Source organism: Poecilia mexicana, unplaced genomic scaffold (genome assembly GCF_051168715.1).
Source record: "Poecilia mexicana isolate PSO_F unplaced genomic scaffold, ASM5116871v1 scaffold_15, whole genome shotgun sequence".
NCBI lineage: Eukaryota > Metazoa > Chordata > Actinopteri > Cyprinodontiformes > Poeciliidae > Poecilia > Poecilia mexicana.
This window is the reverse complement of record NW_028263384.1, coordinates 23,462,761-23,487,030: the sequence shown is the minus strand read 5'-3', so window position 1 is coordinate 23,487,030 and position 24,270 is coordinate 23,462,761. Positions and strand designations below refer to the sequence as shown.

General features: G+C 39.9%; 2 protein-coding genes across 7 annotated transcripts; one reads left to right on the top strand and one right to left on the bottom strand.

Moving 5' to 3' along the window:
* Positions 1 to 1,522: 1,522 nt before the first annotated feature.
* rrbp1a (ribosome binding protein 1a) lies at positions 1,523 to 17,046 on the top strand. Of its 6 annotated transcripts, none has more exons than XM_015006375.2 (27): positions 1,523 to 1,777; positions 3,771 to 4,794; positions 6,016 to 6,182; positions 6,290 to 6,412; positions 7,616 to 7,768; positions 7,898 to 8,016; positions 8,165 to 8,318; positions 10,214 to 10,352; positions 10,434 to 10,615; positions 10,698 to 10,732; positions 10,835 to 10,910; positions 11,000 to 11,037; positions 11,108 to 11,189; positions 11,275 to 11,312; positions 12,014 to 12,086; positions 12,173 to 12,262; positions 12,361 to 12,447; positions 12,552 to 12,641; positions 12,725 to 12,817; positions 12,897 to 12,947; positions 13,031 to 13,111; positions 13,759 to 13,842; positions 14,069 to 14,146; positions 14,668 to 14,751; positions 14,832 to 14,930; positions 16,300 to 16,443; positions 16,540 to 17,046. In XM_015006375.2, the coding sequence occupies exons 2-27, from the start codon at positions 3,789 to 3,791 to the stop codon at positions 16,576 to 16,578; spliced, it is 3,405 nt and encodes a 1,134-aa protein (XP_014861861.2). In that variant the 5' UTR covers positions 1,523 to 1,777; positions 3,771 to 3,788; the 3' UTR covers positions 16,579 to 17,046. The 6 variants fall into 6 exon arrangements, with proteins under 6 accessions (XP_014861861.2, XP_087869051.1, XP_014861860.2 ...); XM_088012925.1 differs by having other exon boundaries at positions 1,523 to 1,781; positions 10,695 to 10,732; XM_015006374.2 differs by having other exon boundaries at positions 1,524 to 1,777; positions 6,019 to 6,182; positions 10,695 to 10,732.
* A 1,369-nt stretch (positions 17,047 to 18,415) lies between these two features.
* On the bottom strand, positions 18,416 to 20,493 carry cfl1l (cofilin 1 (non-muscle), like). Its single transcript, XM_015006378.2, has 4 exons — positions 20,336 to 20,493; positions 19,240 to 19,529; positions 19,041 to 19,117; positions 18,416 to 18,909 (listed from the first exon to the last, which is right to left on the bottom strand). The coding sequence occupies exons 1-4, from the start codon at positions 20,336 to 20,338 to the stop codon at positions 18,800 to 18,802; spliced, it is 480 nt and encodes a 159-aa protein (XP_014861864.2). The 5' UTR covers positions 20,339 to 20,493; the 3' UTR covers positions 18,416 to 18,799.
* Positions 20,494 to 24,270: the final 3,777 nt, after the last annotated feature.

Here is a 24,270-nt window from a genome sequence, read left to right as displayed (position 1 = left end):
TAAGTAAAAAGAGTTTATTCTGGGTATATTTGTCTGATATTAACATTGTGTTTTACTGAGATGAAATATGTAGTTGTGACAAAAAAAGAAAGACAAGAAATCTGTTTTCCACAGTATTGTAAATTGTACCGACAGGTATGTTCAGTATGCAGACTCTATTACAGCAGAGCCTCGCTGTTATGGAACGTGCAGAATGTGATTTGGCATTTTCTCTCCAACATAGCCAAGGATTTTGCTGAACAAGGCTCTATCTGCAGCAAATCTCTCTCTGAAGGCTGCATCTTCAGATGCCTTTCATTTATTGGCTTAAACAAATTGTTTACTATTTCTCTTCAATTTGGAATCATTTCTACATTGACTTTTAAATGTGTAATTCCTTAAATCAAAGGACCACTTCTCATTCCGCACAGAAACTTACCTTTTCCATCTTAAAACTTTAGCACTGGATGTAGAGGCCTTTTTATATGTAGACAGCGTAACAGAGTATGATGTAGTGGTACGCTCAACTCAAACTTTAAATCCCCTAATGAAAGGATTGATTATAAATCATGCTTTCACTGAATCTAGAGATAGCTGTGTATGTGTCTGAAAAAATCAATATGAACTAAAATATTCAAAATACCTGGGCTGCACAGTGGTGCAGTAGGTAGCACTGTTGCCTTGCAGCAAGAAGGTCCTGGGTTCAATTCCTGGCCCAGGGCCTTTCAGCATGGAGTTTGCTTGTTCTCTCTGTGCATGTGTGGGTTCTCTGGCTTCCTCCCACAGTCCAAAAACATGATTGTCAGGTTAAATGATCCCTCTAAATTCTCCTTAGGTGTGTGTGCATGGTTGTTTGTCCTGTTTGTCTCTCTGTTGCCCTCCCACAGACAAGCAACCTGTCCAGGGTATACCCTGCCTCTTGCCTGAAATGCTCGGTGGAGATAGGCACCAGCACCCCTCCTGACCCCACTAAGGACAAGGGTGTTAGAAAATGGATGGATTAATCATATACAGAGTTTTATGAGTAATTTTGCCATGTTTTGTATAATAGATGGACGGACTGACAAACAGATAGTCAGACAGATTAATGGACTTCAGGGAAAAATATAATTTATTCTTTCTTCTAAGATGTGTTATACAATTATTTTTATCCCATCCTATTGTTTATTCTAAAATATGCATTTTAACTTATAACTCTTTGATACTTTGAAAACTTAATTTGTCAGATTGCAACTAAAAATCTTTAGGTTTGTCATGTTGATGTCCATAAGACTACAGAAGGAAGAACCCGTTTTGCAGTCTGCAAAACCCTCTCCTTTGTAAAGAGTTATATTTCTGTTTCCAAAAAGACTGCTACACGTAACTTAAAGTATTTGAAAAGTCTAACACTATTAATCGCTGTGTTGATGTGATGGTGGAGGGTCTCCATTCAAAAAACAAACCGCTTTTGTTTGACTTGACAGTGAAGGACTACAACTCCCAGCAGGAACCTCTTCCAGTCTGAGCTCCTTCTCAGCCAATCAGAGCCCTTCTAGATTTATGGTAGCTGTAAGGGGCACGGGGCCAGCGCGTCTAGCCAGCTCGAAGTGCCACGACTTCACAGCAGACCACGGATCCAGCGGAGTGAGGGGGGGAGAGCGCCGTTAGAGGAAAAAAAAGAATAAGATTCAAGTTAGCTGGATTATAGAGATAGCTTTCCACAGAAGTCACATCATCTCCAACCCAGAGCCTGTTTTTTGCCCTCAACCAGTACCTTTTTGAAGCAAGCAGCTGTATCTTTACCAGGAGCAGCAGCGCAGTAAGTATGGGATTCTTGGAAAATTTTATTCATTGAGTCAGGCTTAGCTAGCTTGGACAGCTACTTTCGAGCTGAACCGTTAAATAACTACTTGGACTGAAAGACTGCGGGTAAAACTTGAGAGGGATTATTTAGACTTTTGGTTCTTGATTTATTTTCAGGTTTTATTGCGGGCTTTGTAGCGTTTTCTTGTGTAGACCAACAGTTGGTATGCTGGACATTAGCGAAATCCATTGATTAATACTGATAGCACTACAGCTAGCTGTTAAGGAACGTTTTAAAGCTTTATGTCTTGTGATAATTTGCACCATGTCATTGTTATATTGGATTATGTGCTTGTAATATTTCTGAAATCCCTCTACCCCCCTTTCCTCAGATCCCTTTAAATGTGTTAAATGAACTAGTCAAAAACTTCGTGGAAGCACAGCTTTTGTTGTGTAATAAAAACTGACGAGTTATGCTCAGATATTGCTAACAGTACTCCTGAGAGAGAAATAAATAGCGGACAAAGACTTATTTTAATTCCCACAGAGGGGATACAAGGCAGGGAGTTTGGAGTTGGAAAGTACACGTAGCATGTAACACATCAGTAGGTTGAGTCTCCTGTTGAGGCTGAAATCATCCTTGGTTGGGTTTTCTTGAAGTCCTCCTCTTCTGCTCAGTCTGAGTGGAGATGCACTGACGTGTGACACCGCAGATCAGGAAGCAGCCCATTCTCCTTTCAGCCTTCTCCTTCCCTGTAATGAACAGGGACTCTGGACTCTGATTGCACTCAAATTGCTAAACGGTTACCTTTTTAAAAGGTGGATATACATTTGTTTTTGCAGAAAACGGTTTTTATGTTTTTTTTTTCTTTTTGTGGAATGCATTTTTTTTTTTATTTCCTGGATTTCAGTATACAGATAGACACAAATAAAGCCAAGACTGGCGCTGGGATAAAGTAAAGAAGGCGCTTTAGTGTATCTCAGGCAGGTTTTAATGCCCTGCAGGCTCAGCATTCTGGTTTTGTGACTGGAGTTGTAGGCTGAAAGCCTTCCAGGCCTTTTTTAGTTAACAGGAGAGAAAATAAATGCGAACCACCAGCCAACTTTTGAGGAAAACATCTTGCTTTGTGTGGCTACTAATTAGTAATTATTAATACATCAAATTATAGAGTGTTTGCTGCTAAAAATACTTATTACATTACTTTAATTATTGCATTTGAAATTAAAGATAGAACAGATCATGCTCTATCTTATCAGAATTTTTTGTTGGTTTTATTAAACATTCAACAAAATTTCATAAAACGGTTTACATTTTTGACATTATTATAAAAACTAAGTGTGATAACATTTACATTCATGCCAACAAAAAGTGCACTTTTAATGAATCTTTGCTATATATTTTGGGGGTGGAGGAAAATATTTTATTTTTATATATTTTTAGAAGAAGTGTAAACATTATAAACATGCATGCACATGTATATAAGAAGTATAAATAATATATTTTTTTTTAAAATTACAAATAAACAGCAAAAGAAAGTATATCTCTCCACCACCACCCAAGAAAAAGTTTTTATTGGCTAAGTAGCTGTTGAGCAATACAGACTCCTGCTTAGTTTGTTTTTCTGTTGTTGTTTTTTTTCTTCTTGCAATGCTTATCGATGCTGTTCTTTTTGTTAAACAGCATTAAGAGTGCACAGAGGATCTTTCAGTTATTTAAGTAGACGCTTTACCCCAGTAGAAGTGTGTATTTTTTTTTAGGTAAGATCTGAGCTGCACAGTCTGGTCACTGCAGCCTTCACTCAAACGTATTAGGGATATTAGCGACACCTTGAGGTTGTTATAAGTAAAGACCTTGTTAGAGCATTTCTTTTTACGTTTACTGCTGTTTTCTTTTTTCTTTTTAGCCTGACATGCAATACCATACTACCCTAATTACTGGCTTATGTTATTGCTGTAAACAGTATGTTTGATTATTGCTTATGTTCATAGGTTCCTATTCCTCCTTTTAGGTTTACTGAAATCAAAAGATGGACATCTACGACCCCCAGACTCTTGGGATTATGGTATTTGGTGGTTTCATGGTGATCTCTGCCGTAGGGATCGCCCTTGTTTCCACCTTCTCCATGAAGGAAACCTCTTATGAGGAGGCCCTCGCTAAACAACGCAAAGAGTTGGGTAAAATACAGTCAGTTCGCTCTGAGAAAAAGAAAAAGGACAAAGTAGCCGAGAAGAAGAGCCGTGGGAAGAAAAAGGAGGAAAAGCCAAATGGAAAAATCCCGGAACAGGAGAAGGCTGAAGAAGCTGCTGACTCTGAAGCTGAAGCAGCCATTGAGCCTGCTGCTGCTGCTCCAGCTGTATCTGCTGTTCCTGCCCCTGAGCCTGCTCCAGTCCTCGAAGTTAAACCGTCTGCAGCCCCAGTGGCTGCGGAGACACAACCCCAAACTGCTGCTGAGCCATCGCCTGTGCCCTCGCCTAAGGACAAAAAGAAGAAGAAGGTGGCGAAGGTTGAGCCAGCCTCAACTCAGCAAGCCCCAGTGGTGTCTGCTGCAGTGCCAGTAAAGTCCTCAGCAGCCTCTCCTGCAACCCAGCCTACCCCGGCTGTGCAGAGCAAAGCAGCCGCCTCGTCCTCTGCACCCCCTTCAACCAAGTCTGCTTCTGGATCTTCGAAATCCACTCCTGCATCCGCTTTGGCTCCTCCGTCAACCAAACCTGCCTCTGTCTCTGCTCCTGCCCCTGCGTCAGCTAAATCCACCAATGTCCAACCTAAATCCACCAATGTCCAACCTAAATCCACCAATGTCCAGGCTAAATCTTCGACCCCAACACCGAACAAATCTGCCCCGGCACCAAGCAAGTCCTCTACAGCCCCAGCCAAGTCGGCAGCAGCTCCATCCAAGGTCGCCCCAGTGCTGGAGGTGGTCACTAAAGATGTCCCAGTAATGGCCGTGCCTCCAGTGGGGTCTCAGCAGGCTCCTGCTCCAGCCAAAGCACAAGAACCCAAAAAGAAGGCTTCCAAGAAGAAGTCTGAGCCCGGTAAGCAAATATGATCAGGACAAATTTACTTCATTCTGCTTTCGAAGCCATGTTGTATATTCAGGTTTGGTCATATTTTAAACATTTTAGAGTTCCTACACAGTCTGAAAAATGTTCCATTTGATTAAAGATTTCTCCAAATCTGGATAATCACGGAAAGAGAAAAGAAATTATGGAAATGTTTATTTCTTTTCACATTGTCTAAAGAAATCTATCCATCATGCCATCCGTTCTTTCTGTTTTGTCAGTCCATTTGTCCTTTTGTCCATCGCATTCATCTGTCTAATTCTTCTACCCATCTATGTCTTTTATTTGTTAGTTTATCCACCTTACTACTTTAAGCAGTCACAGTTTCTACATTCAAATAATTATCTGCCATAAAATCACAGAAACCTTTTGCATTCTTTTTTTTATTTGCTGGAAGGATCGGGAAGTCTGGAATTTTGAGTCTGGAAAAGCTTGGAATCGGAAATAGAAAAACATGTAGGAAGCCTGATTTAGTGGCGTCAGTATGGCTGCATTTCCATTTTTAAATGCATCACTATATATTTTTACTTAGTTTGGTAACATATATGAATAACTAAAAGGAAACTGGTCACTGATCCTTTACCAAAAGCTCAGAGCTGCTGTTGATTTTTAGAGCTTCCATTGCAGAAATTAGTTTTCTCCTCTGAAGTGCAGGAAGTGGTCGTGGAGCCAGGAACTACATTAGCCACAACACTGGTGATTATGCGTTTTGTGCCGCTGAATCAAGAGGGAAGGCATGCCTGCATAGTTGGGTTACATAATTGTGCAGTCTAGTGCAAGGCAGAAACAACCTGTCAGTAGTGATGAGCTTCCAGCTGTGTACCCACAGTACCAAGGGGCAGCGGTGGGTAACGTCTGGCACGCCGCTCTGAGGGGCGTAGAGCACAGCAGCTTGTCCAAACACTGTTGGCCCTGTTTGGTTAGCTTACAAAGCTTTTCAGTGCCTCTGACAATGAGCAGAGAGGAGGGGCTGACCTTCTCCTGTCCCTGCGGCTCGTCTCCGCCTGGTGCCACAGCGGCCCAGCATTTTACCATCTGAAACTGCTCAGTGCCACATATTCAAAGGACAAGTCTCAACCTTGTCCTTTTTCCTCATATGCAGTCATCTTCAGGAAAGCCCGAAGCTTTCCAAAAATAATAAATCCGTTTGTTCTTGTCTCTCAATTTGCTGCCATCATGTTTATTTCTCTCCAGCAGCTGTAGCGGCGGCGGTGGTCGACTCTGCTGATGCTCCGCTCTACCTGCCCTATAAATCTCTGGTTTCCACCATCAGCAGCATGGTGTTCAGTGAGGGGGAGGCGCACAGGCTCATCGAGATCCTCTCTGAGAAAGTCGGCATCATCCAGGATACCTGGCACACGGTATGAAACTCAGCAGTTGGTGATTGGGGATGGAAAAAACAAAAAAGAACCACAACATAAAGAGAGGTATGTACTTTTTTTTTTCCTGTGTATTCTGATTTTTTTAGGCCACTCAGAAGGGAGATCCGGTCACGATGCTGAAGAAGCAGCTGGAGGAGAGAGAGAAGCAGCTGGCAGCAGAGCAGGAAGATGCTTCTGCAGCTAAGAATCGTCTTCGAGAAATGACCAAGGTTCAAAACTGAAATGCTCATCACGACACATTTTCTGTGCTGGGATCCTTCAAATCAGGTTTTGCTGTTCAGATTTGCTTGTAGGCTAGTGTCGAGGTGAACCAATGTACAAACCAAGCCAAACTTAAAAAATGTATGTCAGTCACTGCTGTGATTTAAAAGTCCTGAGATACTAGAGAAAGTTTTAGGAAATCAGAGATTTCGCCATGCGGTGTTGTCCCTCCCCTTCCTGCTGGCAAAGATTAAGACGCTTCACTTTTCCTTTCTAATCTAGGAAAATAAATAATAAACAATCCCATCTTAAAAAATAAGTCTAATCATACCTGAGCCTGAGTATGTCCAAGGTTGATTGATCAGATTTTGATAATTGTTTTTAGTCTTTGAAGTCAAAATTGCAGAATTACAATACATGAAAAAAAGCTATCTTTACCTTCTTAGATAACTATGAAGCATGACATGCTGGAGGGTTTTTCCACTCGGAAATATGGAAAACAAGTCGGATTGCAATTTTTCTGTATCCAGAAAGAGGATTTTGAATGAGTCAGTGGCTCAAACATGCTGAAAGGAAACAGGAAAATAATGAAAATTTAAAACTACCCTGAAACACACAATCTGACCACGTTTTAGTTGAATCAACACAGTATTGTGTAAAGATGACACAAAAACATCAAGGAAGCCAAAAGAGTTAAATAAAAGCAACTGGTTGGTGGTAAACATTTCTGCTTTAACGTGCTGTTGCAGTGATGTTTTTACTGAAGGTTATCAGAGAATCTCATACCGACTCTAAATTTAGGTTGTTGATTTTTTTTTTTTTTTTTTTTTTTTTGTCCTGAAGGTGGCGCTAGAATAAAGTACACAAAATAACTTGCTGATCAAAACCAGATTTCTTACTGGAACAAATCTTTATAAAGCTCCTGTATTAAAGTCAGAATCCATCCAGAGGGAGGCGGGGTTTGCTAGTACTCGCCTTTAATGTTTACCATAGTTTGAATTGAAAATCTAAATGTTGCCTCACTGTTTCACACTGAATCACATTTGTTTTGTAAAAACTATGTGTTTAATAACATTACCAGACCAAAGTCTCACTTAAAGATTAAAAAGTGAAATTAGTGATGGCTATTTTCACAATTTCTTCACCTGAAGTGACTCTGCAGCCTCAGAAACGTGAAGTGAACGGGTCTGACTGTAGTTTGCATTCACCAGGAGTTGTCGGCGGAGAAATCCAAGGTGGCCAGCGTGGAGACGCGGCTCAGCTCTCAGCTGAGCAAGAGGGAGCAAGAGATGATCGCTCTGCAAGCGCGCATGCAGGCCAGTTACCAGGACCATGTAGCCCAGACCCAGAGGCTCAATGCAAAGGTTAGTTCATTTAATATCACTGTTCATTTGGTAAGAACTTGATCTTGGATCCTTATCTGCTGAAATATATTGTATAGATGCTTTTATTTCTGCAGTGTTACTGATAAAAAAAACAACTTTAAACTGCAGATCCTGAGCCTGCAGGACCAGCTGGAAAAAGGTCCTAACGCCCAACTTGCTCGTCTGCAGCAGGAAAATTCAATCCTCCGCGATGCTCTAAACCAGGCAACTAGTCAAGCTGAGAGCAAGTGAGTTTCTAACTACATTTAATTATAGACCTTATATGTAGTACACCTGGTGTTTTGTCTTTGAATTACTTGGTTTCTAAACTTTTCTTCACTTAATCTCGCTCCCTTTTTTTTTCTTCTTTTTTTTTTCCCGTCGCTCTCCGATCAGACAAAATGCAGAGCTGGCCAAGCTGCGTCAGGAATGTGCAAAGCTAACCAAAGAGCTCGGAGAGAAGACGGAAAGTCTCCTTGCTGATGAGCACGTCAGGAAAGGGCTGGAGTCCAAGCTCTCTGCCGCAGAGAAGCAGCTCTCACTGCTGCAGGTTGGCCCGGCCTGTGGGAACGGCACTTTTTTTTATTATCATATACAGGAGAGCTGCTCGGGTTTCCATGTGGAAGCAGATTTATTCTTGTTGTTTTCTATTAAACCCAGTGTCGTGTTTCAGTAGCCACTTGGTTATGAAGTGGAGAGAAAAAAAAAAGTAAGCCTTTTCCCACCTATTCACTGACCTTCTCGTGTTCAGGGAATGGATTACTGCAGGGATTTGGAATCGGTGTAGATGTGTAATAACTCACCTTCAAGAAAAATACTGTAAAGTTTCTAAATCTGGTAAACTTGATTAAATATTTCTGTAAGGATCCTCCAGACGACTTTATGCTTCACAAGAAACGAGTTGTGCCCTACCAAGTCAAAACCAAAACACAGAAAACCGTTTAAAAACTAGGCTTAAATGGCCCAATGTATGTTTGTTTGACCAAATATTAAAATGATTTTTACCAATCAAATTCAATATTTTTTAAATTGGGCATAAATACAAGCAAACAACAAAACCCCTGATGGTACTAAGAAATGGATGGAAGTAATTTAAGATATGATGGCAGTAAGAAACAAAGTAAGATAAAATACAAATCGGTATATAAATAAAATTTCAACGCTTTATAGTTTGAATGGAAATGGGATACAAAAAGCTGAAATAGTTCATCAAAGATGAAGTTGCACAATTAAAATTGAGATCAAAATAAAAGCTTATTTAAAAGTAAACAAAGAAAATGACATGCAATGAAAACATAAGGAAAAAATACTAAATTTAACACCAACACTGTCAGCTGTCCTTCTAGGAAAGAACTGCGAAAGCCTCCTGTATGTTTGTTCTAACGTTTTTATTTTTAAACCCATCCTCATACTTGAGGATTCTGGAGGACTCTTGCGATTAAAAACATCTCAAATAAATGTGACAGGTGATAAAGGGATTTGTAGGTGTTTAAAAAGAGCTTAGCTCTTTAAGCCTGACAGAAAACATGACTAGGCTCTTTGTGGTTTCCATGCACAATTAAACATTTTCACCTGCTCAACAATAAATGAATAACAACAGTATAAGCTTAATAAAGCAAAGTATCATATCAGAGAAAGGCCCTTGATGTCCTGAATATTTTGCACACATTGTTTTCTTGTTCTAGAAATCTTAAGTTATTCTCAGCAGGAAGAACAGGATATGAGTCACAACGAAACCGCTTGCTGTTTTAAGCCAGCTTTAATAATTGGGTGTGTCAAGTTTGAGATCCTACTTACTCTTAAAAGCAAAAGTAAGACAAACAAATTTTGCATTGTGCCCAACATTTTTATGTTAAGCGTCTATTTTGACTGTTTCTTTTTTTTTTTTCTTTTAATTACACTTAAACGTATTTAAAAATGTATCTGTAAATAAATAAATTGCCTGGTTTAATATTTGTTCACTTCCTGGTTTCAAGTCGAACCCCATGGCTTACTGAAAGGAAGTACGTCTCAGTTCATTTGCAACTTGTCTGTACCGCCGGTGGCTCACATGCTGCGGCTCTTCCTCTATTACTGGTTATTTGTAGCGACTTAGTCAGCACGGCTGACATGCCCTGTTGTTTAATCATTAACCTACTCTCCATCGCAGCTGTTTCATGTTTGCGAGCATCTTGCTGTGTTGCAACCAGGCGCTCTAAAAGCGCGGCAGCCGTCTGTCTGAATCATCTCTAAATTCCTTAATGTTCAGTGCGCTCTCTGTGAAAAAGTGTTAAAATGTTAACTCCTCCCTGCCAAACTGATTCTAACACTCAGGGTATAGCTTTTTATGTTTATTTTCTTTTAGATTATTTAATTCACTTTTTTCTAAGTTCATATCTTAATCAATGATTCAGTAAGCCTCTGCTGCCTCCTGCTGTCTGACCCGTTTTAACCAAAATCCCCCAGGCGAGCCGTGCAGAAAGTGAGCAGGCGTTGCAGAAGCGGCTGGAGGAGGTGAGCGAGGAGCTCAGGACGACGCAGAGCAGAAACAGCAGCCTGCAGGCCACTCTGGAGCAGAGCCAGCAGGACAGCAGCGCGGTGTCAGGTCAGAGAAAGGCGTGGCAGGGTCGTGTTCGTGACCTTTTTCATGCTACGGTGTAGAGTAAGTCGCGTTTTGCCCGTGCAGAGTACCAAGTGCGCATAGAGAGGTTGGAGGCAGAGGTCAAGGAGCGTTCTGGTCAGGTGGAGACCCTCACTGCCCAGCTCGGGGAGACGCAGGCGGAGAAGAGCCAGCTCACACAGCAGCTGGCCTCCATCAACTCCCTGCTGGAGGCTAGTCAGAGCAGACAGGATGAGGATGGCAAGCAGGTAGGACATTTTTGTTTTTGATCTTTCAGTTTGACTTTTGCTTGGACAAAACGCTCAGTGATTTTTATCACCATATCAGCAGGTCAAGCCAGCAGAACTGGAACATCTAAAGCTCAGGTAAGTGGGTCGTCTTTTGTGTTTTGCAGGCATGACATGTGAAAGGAAAGATTTTTTCTTACTGATTAGTTTTTTTTTGTTTGTTTGTTGTTTTTTTTACAGCCTTCAAGAAAAGGACAGCCAGCTGAGTTCACTTCATGAAGAACTGAAGCAGCTGCAGATTAAGCAGGAAGCTGCAGTGAGTGTTACAATCAATTAGTACTAAATCCACTGTCCAGTGGAGCCACTGTTATTCTTGATGCTAACAATGAGAATCTGATCCACTAGGAGAACGCCATTACTGAACTTGAGCAAAAAAATAAGAGGTAAGGCGTTTTCCTTTGTCCCTGAGATCCTGCTGGCTAGGCACAAATTAACTGATGCTAATCTGTTTAGTGAGGATGCCAGCCTTGTCAGCTCACTTCAGGAAGAACTCAAAAACCTCAAAGAAGAGATGGTGCAAGTTGAAAACGCAAAAGTAAGTTTCCTCGTGTTAAATGTGAATTATTCTATGGCCGACGGGGTGTTACTGAACAAATATTGTGTTTTTGTGTTTTTTCTAGTCGGACACTTCAGCAAAGGTCACACAACTGCAGAACAGGTAACACACTGCACCTGGATTTTACTTCATTCCTTTTTGTTCAAAGTGTTAAAAGGTGATTTGGTAATATGTGTGAAGATTATATGAAGGGTCCAAGGGCTCCTTCACTCTGCTCAAAGTCTGGATGTGTTGAAACATGGAAATAAGCTGGTGTGAGGAAAAACTCATTTAGCCTCCGACTAGATGAAACATCCACAGAAAAAAGTTTAAAAAGCAAAACCTGACAATTTACTACTTTTTTTTTTTTTATTGTCCTGTAGACCTTCATAGATCAGGGCTTGAGAGGTTCTGCAAGTTATTTAAATTTATCCAGTCTCAATATATTAAATATATTCCGTACTAGTCAAGTCTTAAATATTTTTGGTTAAAGCTTTTATTGTTGCTGTTACTTTTTTTTTCTTAGAGAGAGACTCATGACTTCCATTTGGTCTCTGATTTTGTGCTGTGGGAAAATATTATACTATGTATAATTGAAATATGATGCAGGGATGTCTATATCTATATATCCATCTCCAGAGTTTGTTCCTTTTATGTAATGGTCAAAAGTTGCTTTTGTTGGTGTATTTATTGCTGTTATTTATTGCCTGGCCACTGTAGGAACATCTGCCATAAATAAATCCATAGAGAACTGTCGTATCTGTGCTTTACTTTGGGTTCAACAGAACCGAGAACTGAGGAACTGTGCTTTTGTTTTTTGTCAGTCTGTCTGAGAAGGATTCCCTTGTTGCATCACTGCAAGAGGAGTTGAGGGAAGCAAAAGCTGCCACAGATGCTGTAAGCTTTCATTTTGTTTGTTTTACATGAATGACTTTATGGCTTGGTGTTTATGAGCCAACTGATTAGACCGTCCTCTGCTGCAGAATGGTGTGGCTCAACTGGCAGCTCTTCAGAACGAAGCCAAAGAAGCTCTTCAGTCGCTCTTCCCACAGATTCCAGTGGAGACAGAGCAGGTAAGTAACAGAGATCACTAACCGATACTGTGACAGCGATCCAATTTACAGTGATGATCTTTCTGTTTTCCTTTTTTTTATTTTTATTTTTTATTTAGCCCAACTGGTTAAAAGCATTTACACAGAAAGCTCAGGAGGCCCTTAGCCAGCAGAGTAAGGAGTCTCATTCAAGCACAGCATCGCCAGTAAGCATTTCCTTTATTTCTTTATTTTTTTCACAAATGAATATAAAGTTGATGAAAATGTTTCCAGAAGAAGCTTTGGACGTTTGTTGTTGTTGTTGTTACAGGAGTTGCTGGAGAAACTGAAGGAATCGGAGGAGAACCACAGTTCCCTTCAGGCTGAATGTGACCAGTACAGGACGGTCCTGGCTGAAACTGTAAGTGGATGAAATCGGCACAACATGGAACAGTCATGAGCTTTCTGTGTTCAGTAGATACTACTTGTGTAATTATGATGCAGGAAGGAATGCTGAAACATCTGCAGAAAAGCGTGGAAGAGGAGGAGCTGGTTTGGAAGTCAAAGATGGCAAACTCAGAAGAACAGCTGAAGGAGGTATGTGGAAGCCTGACCTTTGGTCATGATCAGTCTGATTCCGTCTGAGACGTCGCTCTTCCCTCTGTGACTCTGGCAGGCTTTGCAGAAAGTCAGCAAGCTGGAAGCAGAAAACCAAAGTGTAGAACAGGTTGGTTTTTCTTACTGTAATTCCCATTTTCAGGGAGTTTTTGAGTAAAAATATTAAATGTTCTGTTTTGTGTGTTTGTTCAGTTGAAGGAACAAGTGATGCTTCTGGAAGCTCAGCTTGAAAAGCAATCAGACAACCTAATGACCTCAGAGGAAGTGGCGCAGGTACGCAAGCAGGAACCAGTCTCTTATATAAATACACAATAAATACAAGCTGTCTCTTTCTATTGAATCTCCATGTGTTACTCGTACAACTTTGAACCCCTTTTCATCAGGGTTGAATTTGTGATTATAAATCTTTGGATTTCCCTTTTTCCGTTTTTTCAACCTACATAAAGTTGTCATAAACTGACCTTTTTAAAAGAATCTCAGTGTAAGATGAACCATTCCAGATATGTTGACTCTAAATGAGATCTAGTCTTAAAAAGTTGTGAAAGAAGCCAAACTCACATTTGAATCTTAAATGTTTTGTACTCAATTTATTTTTCCACTTTCAAACTCTGGAAGTTTTAAAATATCTTTTTTGATTGGAAGGTTCAGTTTTTTTTCCTCATGTGACCAGAGCTCCTTACCTCTGCCATACTCTTTCATTTTTTTATTATTATTATTATTATTATTTTAGATGAAGTGAGCAGACCTCTATCAGAGGTTCAAAACTTACAATATTGTTTTATACCCTGATGCTGGTTGTTCACTAATGTTCAAGGCAATGTGTTGCCCTGGATTTTTTTTTTTAGGAATATGAGTGAAGAAGCTGAACCCAAATGAATTCCATCTGTTTCATATCTTTTATTTGTCCCCTCTGTGCTCAGCTGAAGCTGCAGCTGTCAGATTATCAGAACCAGTTGGACTTGGCCCAGAAGGATGTCCGGGCACACAAGGAGGAGCTCCAACAGGTGAATTTTTATTTCAATGCTCCTTTCTTTTTTTTCTTTTTGGCCTTCAAAGACAAACATGTACAAATCCAAATACCTGAGCGACTGCGTTGAGAGGGGAGGTGTGAGGAGTTAGTGGAAATCCCTCCTTTATGCTCACAACCTGCTCTGTCAGGTGTCAGTAACGTCACGGGATTCACCCACGGCGATTGCATAACGAGTGACTGGCGACGGCTTCCTGTTTCAGGTCAGAGCACAGCTGGGCGAGATCACGAAGCGGACTCAGGGAGAGCAGAACGGCCCGGCTGAGGCCGAACCCAGTCAGGTCAGGGTGCGAGGATCACAGGGCACCCTCCGCTTCCTGTCAGAAAGTACCAGACAGCGACTGGAACAGCAGCCCAGAACTCGTCCCATAGGAGCTGGGTCTAATCTGAAATAAAGGACTTTTTTATTTGCCATCAGGTTTAGCTGACGTGCTAAACAATAAAGCCAAAAGTCAGCGTGTGTAAACACGAACAGATGAGTTTAGATTCAGGACTTGCTTCATTTCCAGTCTGTCCAGTACTCCTCTGACGGCAGCTCTGTATGCTAACCACTGTTTGCGTCAGCTAAGTACACTTAACCCTCACCGCTGCTCTTCCTCCTTGTTAGCATGCTCCCCTCCATCCTGTTTTAACAAATTTTCTCCTCCATTAACAGAGTAGAACACAAGTTCTCTACTTGAACATTTCAGCTAAAACATATCGACAAGAAACTAACTTGGACCAGCTCCAGTGTGCTGATTTGACACATGCGTATCTGGAAAAGTGTGTATTTACAGCGTTGTGATGGTGTGTGTGCTGCCAGGTTCAGAACGAGTTGAACCAGACGACGGAGAAGCTGCGCGGAGAGGAGACTCAGAGGCAGCAGCTCCTGGAGGAATTCGAGCAGGTAGCCGAGACGTCACCTGTGCGCTCGCTGGTCGTGTGATGCTGCAGTGAGTCATACTGACACGCCTCTTTGACTTCCAGGCCCAGAAGACGGTGGGGGAACTCCAGGCCCAGCTGGATCTTTTAAAAGTTTCTACAGACGCGCCGCAATCTGACACAGAAGACGTAGCTCAGCTCAAGGTGTGTTAAGATACCCGGATGTAACGTTTAGCTCAGTGCAGCAGCTTTTCATTCTGCTGCGATAAACACTTTCCTTTATTTATTATTCAAAAGAAGCCACAAAAATCAGCCGGCCCCAAATGTAAATATGAGAGTATATTGATCTAAAGCTGTGCTGTACGATCTCAGTCAACATTTCCATTAACTCTGACCAGCTTCGTTGTCCCTGTTAAAGTAAATCTTGAGTGTTTAAATAGACGGTAACTGGATTTCTTCTATTTCTCAAAGACGATTCACAAGATGAAAAGTTCTTTTTTTCTGTTTTGTTTTTTTAAAGATATGTTTATCGAGAACAATACATATCGTACGGTATACATACTGTACACATTTGTCAGTCACAGCATACAACGTTTCCCCCTCTCATAACGTGAACAATTTCAACAGAATTGGCAAACACACAGCAGGTCAAAAGAAAACTTTAACTTGTTTTTAAAGAAAAAGACAAGTTAAAGAGACAAAAAAAAAAAACCGTCACCATGGTTACCATATTGTAACAAGTCCCTCTCTGTCATCCTGTTGGGTGCAAGTTGGTTTTTCCTCTGGAAAATTCTCAAAAGTTCTGCGAGACCACTTCTTTTGAAGCGCACAGGACTGTCATAACCTGCATGATCCTGCCCATACTAGGTCTCACCTAGAAGTATGGATTATCCACAGAGCTTTGCTCATATTCCTAAAAGTCAAATTTGATCTCCTCTCGACATATTTGTCGATCATTTTTTTACATGTTTGCTGTTCTCCATATTTGACTTGAGAAACTGCAGACAGGACTTTTTGTGGCACTTTGAACAGCGGCCATCTTCTTTCTGCTCTTTAGTACAGACCAGATTTGTGTAGCGCTGCGTAAGACTAAGTCGTTTTGTCAGTGCAATCTTCTTCCACTTGAGCTGCGGACCTCTGCAGCTTCCTCTTGGCTGCTTTACAGATCAATGACCTGTCCTGTCAGGTTAGGTAGAAATCTAAGTGCAAATCTACCCCACATTTTTCAGATTATAGGTGTTCAAAAACAACCAGTTTATGTTGTTTCCTATGAAGTTCATTTTATCTTGTTGTGATAAAACAGGGGAACACTTTTAACTGGTATAAAAAAATGTTTATATACTTGACTGTGAGACCAGCACAATTATGTGGTTATCAGAGTTAAACGCCAACATCTAAACATCGTGTGAAACAAGACCCTCTCTACAGTTGGTGACAATTTAACATGGTTAATAATCTTGATTACATTTGACAACCTTATCTGTCAAAGCTTGAGCCATTCAGTTTGTTTTCCTCAAATCTTTGAAACATTCTACAGATTTTACACCATTCAGTTATGTTATAATTTGAACAGGAGCGTCTTGAGAAGGAGAAGAAGCTGTCCAAAGACCTTGGCCAAGCAGCCACTAAGCTCCAGCAGCTTCTTAAAGCCACTCAGGAGCAGCTGACCAAAGAGAGAGAGACTGTGAGAACATTACAGGAACACCTGGAGGTCAAGGTGCGTCTCCTACTGCTATAACGCACAGATTGGCTTTAAATCTTTCCATATTTTGTCACTTTTTCATATTTCTTTTTTTTTTTTTTTTTTTTTCAGGGGGAATTTGTGGAACTGAAGGAAGGAACATCCGTCTGAGTTGAAGCTCACCAGGAACGCTACAATAAAACCGCCAAATATGCCTTATAATTACCTAGTTATGCATTCCAAATTTATTCTTTCTTGTACTGTAGTTGTTTGCATTTCGTTGCAACTTTTAGGGATCAAATATTTTTGTGTAATGAATATTTCAAAGCAAGATTAGAGGAGAGTATCCTGCTGCAGTCTTTACTGAAGCCCACATTCCATCTACGATTCTGACTATGTCAGAAGTTATTTATCCCTTTGCCTTATAGTCCAAACATTTCCCCCCATAGTTCAGTGTTAAAAAGGGAACGTGAATGCACGTCAGACGTGCTTCAATCTGTGCAATTACTTTGTATGTCTTTTCTATGTGGTTGAATGATGGGAACACTTTATGGTTCATTGTAGAGCCTGCTTTTCCTCTGCAGCTGGCTGACAAACACATCAGATTTGTATGAATGAATAAACTACAGTTGAGCACTACCTGCTGCTGTTGTGTGTGTGAGTGAGAGAGAGATTTTATATTTCCTTTCCTGATTCAAAGTTATGCATGTGGACAAATCAGAAGACAAAATCTCAGTAATTAAGTTCAAACTTTGAAACCAATGTTTTTTGAATATAAATAAATAAAAACACATTACAGACAATGAAAACATAAATTTTTCTCTGATAATCCAGATATTCCATTTTACAACTAAGCATTTTTAATATAAAAAATATATATTAAAAAGTATTTTTATATACAGAATATATGTAATCAGAACTTGGTTTTCATGCTATTCTATAACCATTATAAATCGACTAAATACAAGTCCTTAATTTTTGTGCTATGTTTGTATAAATGTGAAATTTTAAAATATATAGATGTAAAAAAAAAAAAAAAAAATTGCTTTAATGCTTAAAGAGCTTTACTGGGCCTGTGTGTGGTTTTGGATGGGGCCTAGAAGAATTTGCCCTGTATGGCATTCATGCAACAAACACCCCCATCAACAGTCGCACATCCTGCCTGGGTTAAAAAAAAAACAAAAAAACTGTCACAGGTCTGTCAGGAAGTATTACAACACTTCAACGCTCTTGCTACATGTCAAATTTGGTCATAAATTTAGTACGTTAAAATGGTTTCAGCCCCTTTTTGCTCTTGAGTTACACCAGGAAACGTTTTGCACAATGAACGTTGTGTGCTTTGGTTTCAGGCTTGATCCATATCTGCTTTTAAAAGACTCTTTGTAGAAGTGAAACTAAAACCCAGCATTGTTTAAACTTCGCCAACTTGCAACAGAAAGCCGTTGTGGTGCACAGTTTCACACAGATGCAGAGTTAAAAGCAAATAGGTCCATTTTGAATAGAAGACAAGTTCCTGCCAAACTATTCCTTATATGGTTTGAATCTGAGAAGTAGAAGTGACATCACTGAGACACTGCCACACATCAGTTGCATTTTTAGTTTGCTCAGCCCTTCATGCTTTGAAGCAGGAAATCTCATTTCCTTAAAGATGCAATGACTTTTGGGAAGTTAAGTTAGCTGTTGAGCACAAAGGTTTTAGTTGCCATAATAGAAAACTTAAGTTTGTCAGATAAGGCAGTCACATTTATACTCAGTTATTTATGCTTAAGACAGAACACTGCAGTTATTCTCCTGCTAAATTGCATTAAAATGTCATTAAATTAGGTCAAATCTCAGAATTACTTGTTTTTGGGTTAGTATGCTAAAGTCAATTAATGCACTTTACTTTTTCTAATGCATCTGCAGGACAGCCAGCTTTCTGGAGGTACAAAATACAAGATCCTGAGCCTCAATTAATGTGCAAATTTACCTACTAGACAAATGACTTCAAATAACTTAGATACAAAAATTGTTGCACTTACTTTATTTGACAATGCATTGACTGACTCTTGTAATTTTCAGTTCTTTTAGATACAAAGATGTACAGTATTTCCATGTGGCCACTGTGCAATAGTCTAAGAAATGCAGTTGTGGGTCAAACTATAAGCCCGGTCATACAGAGTTTGTAAAACTGAAAGTATTTTACAGCTTATGTACCCAGATCAATTGTACATGAACATGCAAGAATCTAACCATATGTACAGAGCTTTAGAGGAACAGACGGGATCTGACAATTTCCTCCCGCCCCCATTTTATTTTATTTTTTTAAGAGACCAGATTAAACAAACTGAATCAGAAGATTAGAAGCTGTGATCAGAGTTGGCTTTTCAAAAACAGGATTTGATTTTATTCATTAGACATCATGGCCTTCAACTTTGATAACGTTTTTGCTGATCTTTGCTGCAAATTGGTCCCTGGTGCCGTAATCTGAGAGGTCGTTCATTTGCAGCTCGTGTTTGATGCCTGAGAAGATATACATACACACAAATTAAATTTAATAAATTTCCTCAAATGAATGTGAAGCATTAAGTCACTCAAGAGTTGAAACATGGGATTTTTACAACACCGCTTAAATTAAGAACGCAAAAACCTACCTGTCAAAACCTTCTTAAGAGAGTCTTTTGAGCTAGCGTACTGCATTTTGGACTTGATGGGTGCAGTTTCAGGAGCCCTGGAACAAAGAAATGGTCAGCCAGCTTGCCAATCCTGTTCAGTTCTCACAAACACAGTAGCCCCACATTTCCGACTACTTAAAAATGACAAATTTTGCCTGAAAGAAATATCTGCAAGTACCACATCACAAAGACCAGCTCCTCTTTCCTGCTCGACTCCTTGGTCTCAAAGTGGCAGTCGTACAGCAGGTAGCGACACTTGTCCTTGTCCAGCTGATTCAAGAAGAACTTGAAGATGTCGTTCTCCCCGCTCAAATCCTTTTCTCTGAAGACATTTTCCACTTTGATAAAACCCTCTTTGATTTCCAAGACCACAATTCTGATGCGCTCGTTTGCATCCGCGTCGCTCTTCACCACTTTCATGTCACTGATGATGTCCTTGACTTGGTCGTCGACTTGCACTCCAGATGCCTGAGAAAACAGAAATTCACATTTTAGGGTTGAAGCAAGTATTTCAAAAAAAAAAAAAAAAAAAGGGAAAAAAATGCTTTTCTAAAGGAGTGTGCCAAGATTAATGATCAGTTTTGTGCTCTGAAAATTTACTAATACATTAGAAACTGCCACAATCCAGACCCTTTTGTCAAATTTGGGCCTGGATTGGAGCTTCAGCAGCTCCTCTTTACTTGTACTCTGGTTCTGAGAAGAAAAGCAGAACAGAGAGACCAAGAAACAGGAAGCTCTTCACAACTTCAAAACTGAGTGCAAAAATGTCAGTCCAGTTGAGGCAATGAAGTTCACAAAAGCTTTATAAACTTCTGTCTTCTTTGAATTAAAGTGTTGCTTCCCAGCCAGTCTTAGGCCTTGGTTCAACTGCATTCCAGTCATTCTGGAACAAGTTAGCACAAGAAACCCTGCCCTCAGCGACCCTCAACAAGTTTCAAACACGTACAGAGCTCCCTCCATTTTGGAGGCAAACCACACCTTGTACAAACCCTTTTCGCCACCTGGTTCATTTTCACCCCCTTAAATAGTTCACGCCCAATAAGCTCCAGACTATAAACCCCCTTAAATTTTAAAATCACTTAAAAACTACATATATACAAACTCACATCTTCCACATATTCTAAAATAAGGAAGTGACTAAAACAACAAAAAATAAGACATAATGATTGCATTTCCTATGAGCCAAACAAATAAAACTGAACTCTTATTCAAGATCACATTTCATCTAAAATCCACCACAATCTCACAGGAAGTGTGCTCGCTCACTCACTCACCATTGTGCTTGTGATGTGTGAAGGAAAGAGGCAGCAGAGAAAAAATGGCAGCTGCAGTCAGACTGCTGAGCGGGTTATAAGAAGGAAGAGCAGCAGGTTGACTCATAGAGGAGGAGCTGCACTAAGTGAGCACACCTCCAACAGACCCACCCACTTCGGCGCAGGTGTGATACAGTTACCAGCTGCAACTTCGGCTTTTAATTATATCTCATGCAAAGCCCGAATCACAGTTTTTGCCATTGCTCGGATTGCATTACAAAGTCCCAAACGTTTAAGTACCCCGTTACAATTTGATTCAGTCGTGCAAATCCATAAACTGACTTAGGTTTTCCAAGTGAAACTCCAGGTGTTGAAGGTTAGCAACTCATAGCCTTATATGGAAAGCAAACCTGTCCACGCTTTAACCCATCTGCTGCTGCTGAGACGCAGCCAGGCCTCCTTTTAAGGTAAAAGGTAGGACAAGTGGAGACAAGACGATTAGGGAATTTAAGTTACCTGTTGAAACTGGGACAGCACATGCCGGTGATAAGTGGGATAAACAAGAACATGAATGGTTCAGTTCCAACAGACCATAAATGTCTGCAATTAACAGAGATCCCTTCCACTGTTGCAGCTAAAAAAAAAAAAATCTCCATATACATTTGCTTTTTTGTGACAGAAAGGGAATCTTGGACTCCATCCCAATTTAAAGAACATTTGGCCAATCACCGTAGATTTACACAGTTTCTGGATGTAGTTTCAGTTTCAGGACCTGACAGCTTTCATTGATAGCAATTTTCACTTACAGGCCACTTTATTAGGTACTCATTTTGCCTTCAGAGCTGTCTTCTGCGTCTGTGTCCCAGTGTCGGAAACATTCCTCAGATATTTTGGTGCATATTTACCTGATCGCATCGCACAGATGCTGCATATCTGTGACGTGATTCTCCCTTTTCAACGCATCCTAAAGGTGTGGTGTTTTACATCACACCTTTAGGAGTTTTGTACCTAAAGAATGTGATGCAATCTCCTCTTCCACCACATCCTAGCTGTAGGATGTGGTTAAATTATGGAACCGTTGTCCTACTGAAAGTAGCTGATGTTATGCAGTACAGCTATCTAATCCAAATAAGGTCATTTTATAAACTTTTACAACACAGGGATACAAAGTGGTGCCAATATGAGTGACCTGCAATGAGGCGCTTACTGATATGGAGTCCCATTCTGATATCATGTAGGTTTTACCATCAGTTTCTGCAGCTCTAGCTTATGAATGCTACTATAAGGTTCCATGAAATATCTCACCTCAAACATGTATTTATTTTTCTCATAAAATACCATCATATTCAATAACGTAGAATATGAGTTCTGACGAGGCTTGTTTATCAGATTAAAAATAACTTATGAGAATGACAACCTTTAAACAGGTGTTAAATATACTTTTTTATTAGACATACATTCACATTTCTGTACTATTTAAATTTATCTGACGTAATTTGTCTTTTTTATCAGCTGTAAACAGAAAGTTATTATAATTAACAGAAATAAAAACTTGAAAAAAATCAAACTGTTTGTAGTTAATCTGTGACGTGTTTCACTCTGGAAAATGATTTACTGAAATAGGTGAAAATTTCAATAATATTGTCATTGGCTAAGGTTAGCCTGGGTAAAAATACAATAATCAGTTTCCAAATAACAATTTCAAACATGCATTTGGTCATGTATGGAACCTTGGGACTAGAGTTGGGCATTTGTTGTGTTTTCATTTATCATGATGAATTTCTTATCATGATAAGAATTTTAATTTATTGTTGTCGCAATAAGTTTTAATTAATAATGTTTAAAATCCTCCAAAACTATCCGTATTGTCAGGAATTTTAGTTTTACAATTTTTTCCACTGCATGTTTAATGAGAGCATCAATACTTTTTGATATGTGATGAAATGGAGTTATCATGTGTAGTTTAGTGATACAAATTACACTTCTTTATGTGACCGGTGTTTTAAAGAAACATATTATAAATGGGAATATTTTTTCCCATTTGTAAAAAAAAACAAACAAATAAGTTCTTTGTGACACAATGATTTCTGTACCATAAAATCATGGCTATAGAGTTACCTTATCGTTACTTTTATTGTTTTCACAATAATAACACAAAATATTGCCCTGCAACTTTTAGATTTGTCTCTGTCAACACGCCTGAATCATAAAATCAGGTCATGAGTTGGACTCTGGAGGACTTGGATGCATTAGGAGGTGATTCAGATGGGAGATGACTAAACATCATAACATTAAAAATGTCCTAATGAATCAAAATTAATTCATCCCCCTGAATTACACCCTCTAGACAGGAGAGGACTGGTTGTCGACCAGCAGCAACTGAAATGATTTCCACCACGGACGAATTTGAGAAGAGGGGAAAAATGTAAGCAGTCTTAGCAATCTACTAATGGAGCAACATCGTCATTAGTGCACAATGAAAATCAGTTTTGTTTTTACACTTCTTTGTTTTATTCCAAGGTCTTTCTGAAAAAGACTATAAAAAAGAGGTGCAAGTTATAACTAGCATGCTTCAGTTGTAATTTCCTTGACCAGCAACAGCCTTAATTAGAAGGAGCGCTGGAAGAAAAATGCTCCTTATCTTTGCAGGGTATACAGAGCTCATTTCTTTTTATTCAGACCAACAGCTTTGGTGGAGCTCCCGCCTCTTTCTGAGCAGAAACTAAATACAGATCCTCTGCCTCATCATCACAGCGGCGTTACTTCCCCTAAGGGTGGATTTATGGTTTTCAGAGTTGCAGTCCCGCCCCACATCCAGACAAAAAGCAATGGTTCTACTGCAAGCACTAGGTCCGAGCTTACCTGCCAACAATGTCATCATTAAAGTATGAAAGTAGCAAAACACAATTTATATATGTCGACCAGTGGATCATTTGTTTAGGAATGGAATGATAACAGAAAAGATTTTGTGTAAATGTGGTCAGTCTGGACTTAAATTGCAGACGGCCGCAACATTAGAAGCACCAAAAGGGTGCTTCTTTTGGTGCTTCTACGCAGGAAATGACTGCGTAGCAGGAAATGACTGCTGCATAGCTCTCTGTGGGCTGAAGCCTACATGCTGCTGCAAGCACTCTGGGAGCTTGGCCCCAGCACAGGCAGTGACATAAGAGCAACGGCTACACAAATCTGTGAGAACTGGGACATCTGCTGGCGTATCGCAGTACTGAACTCTGTTTTTGGTTGATATCTGTGAGAATTAAGCCGGGCGCCTTAATAAGTAAGGGCCAATAAATACAAAAGAAAAAATTGATTCAAATATAAACTCTAGAGTTTGAATCTGTAAATTCTAATTTTGTTTGGTTAAAGAGGAACAACCTAGTTCAAATCTCACAAACTTGTAGCGATTTAAGAGAGATGGTTCTAAAATCTGTTTTGTTTTTGGTAGACAATTTTCTAAATACCATTGCAATGTGAATGACTAGCACTGGTGTTGTAAAACTTACGTGCAAGAGAAATTCAACTCATCCATTTTTTGTGTTTTATTCTTGAAGAAAAGAGTCTTATTCACTGGTGCAAGGATGTTTCTCACCCATTCCAAACCTCAAAATAAAACAGGACTACCACACATTTAAGACTTGGCGAAGCTGCTGTAATGAAACGTACATTTAACTCAATTCAGTTCAATTCAATGACACCTTCTTTATCCTAGTGGAGAAATAAGCTGTTACCTTAGTTCTCATTACATAAGTTTCTTCAATGAGTAATTTAAATGTGGTTAATGCTGTGAGTATGAGGGATCTCCTGTAGCAGTCTGTGATGAAACGGTTCTGAGGAATCATCTGACTCCAGTCATTCTGCTGCTTCATTAGCAGAGGAGGCTTTGGGGTTTCCGTTAACTCCATTATTTTATGAGGTGTACTCTGCAAATCAGTTATGGCAGCTCCTTTTTGGTCAGC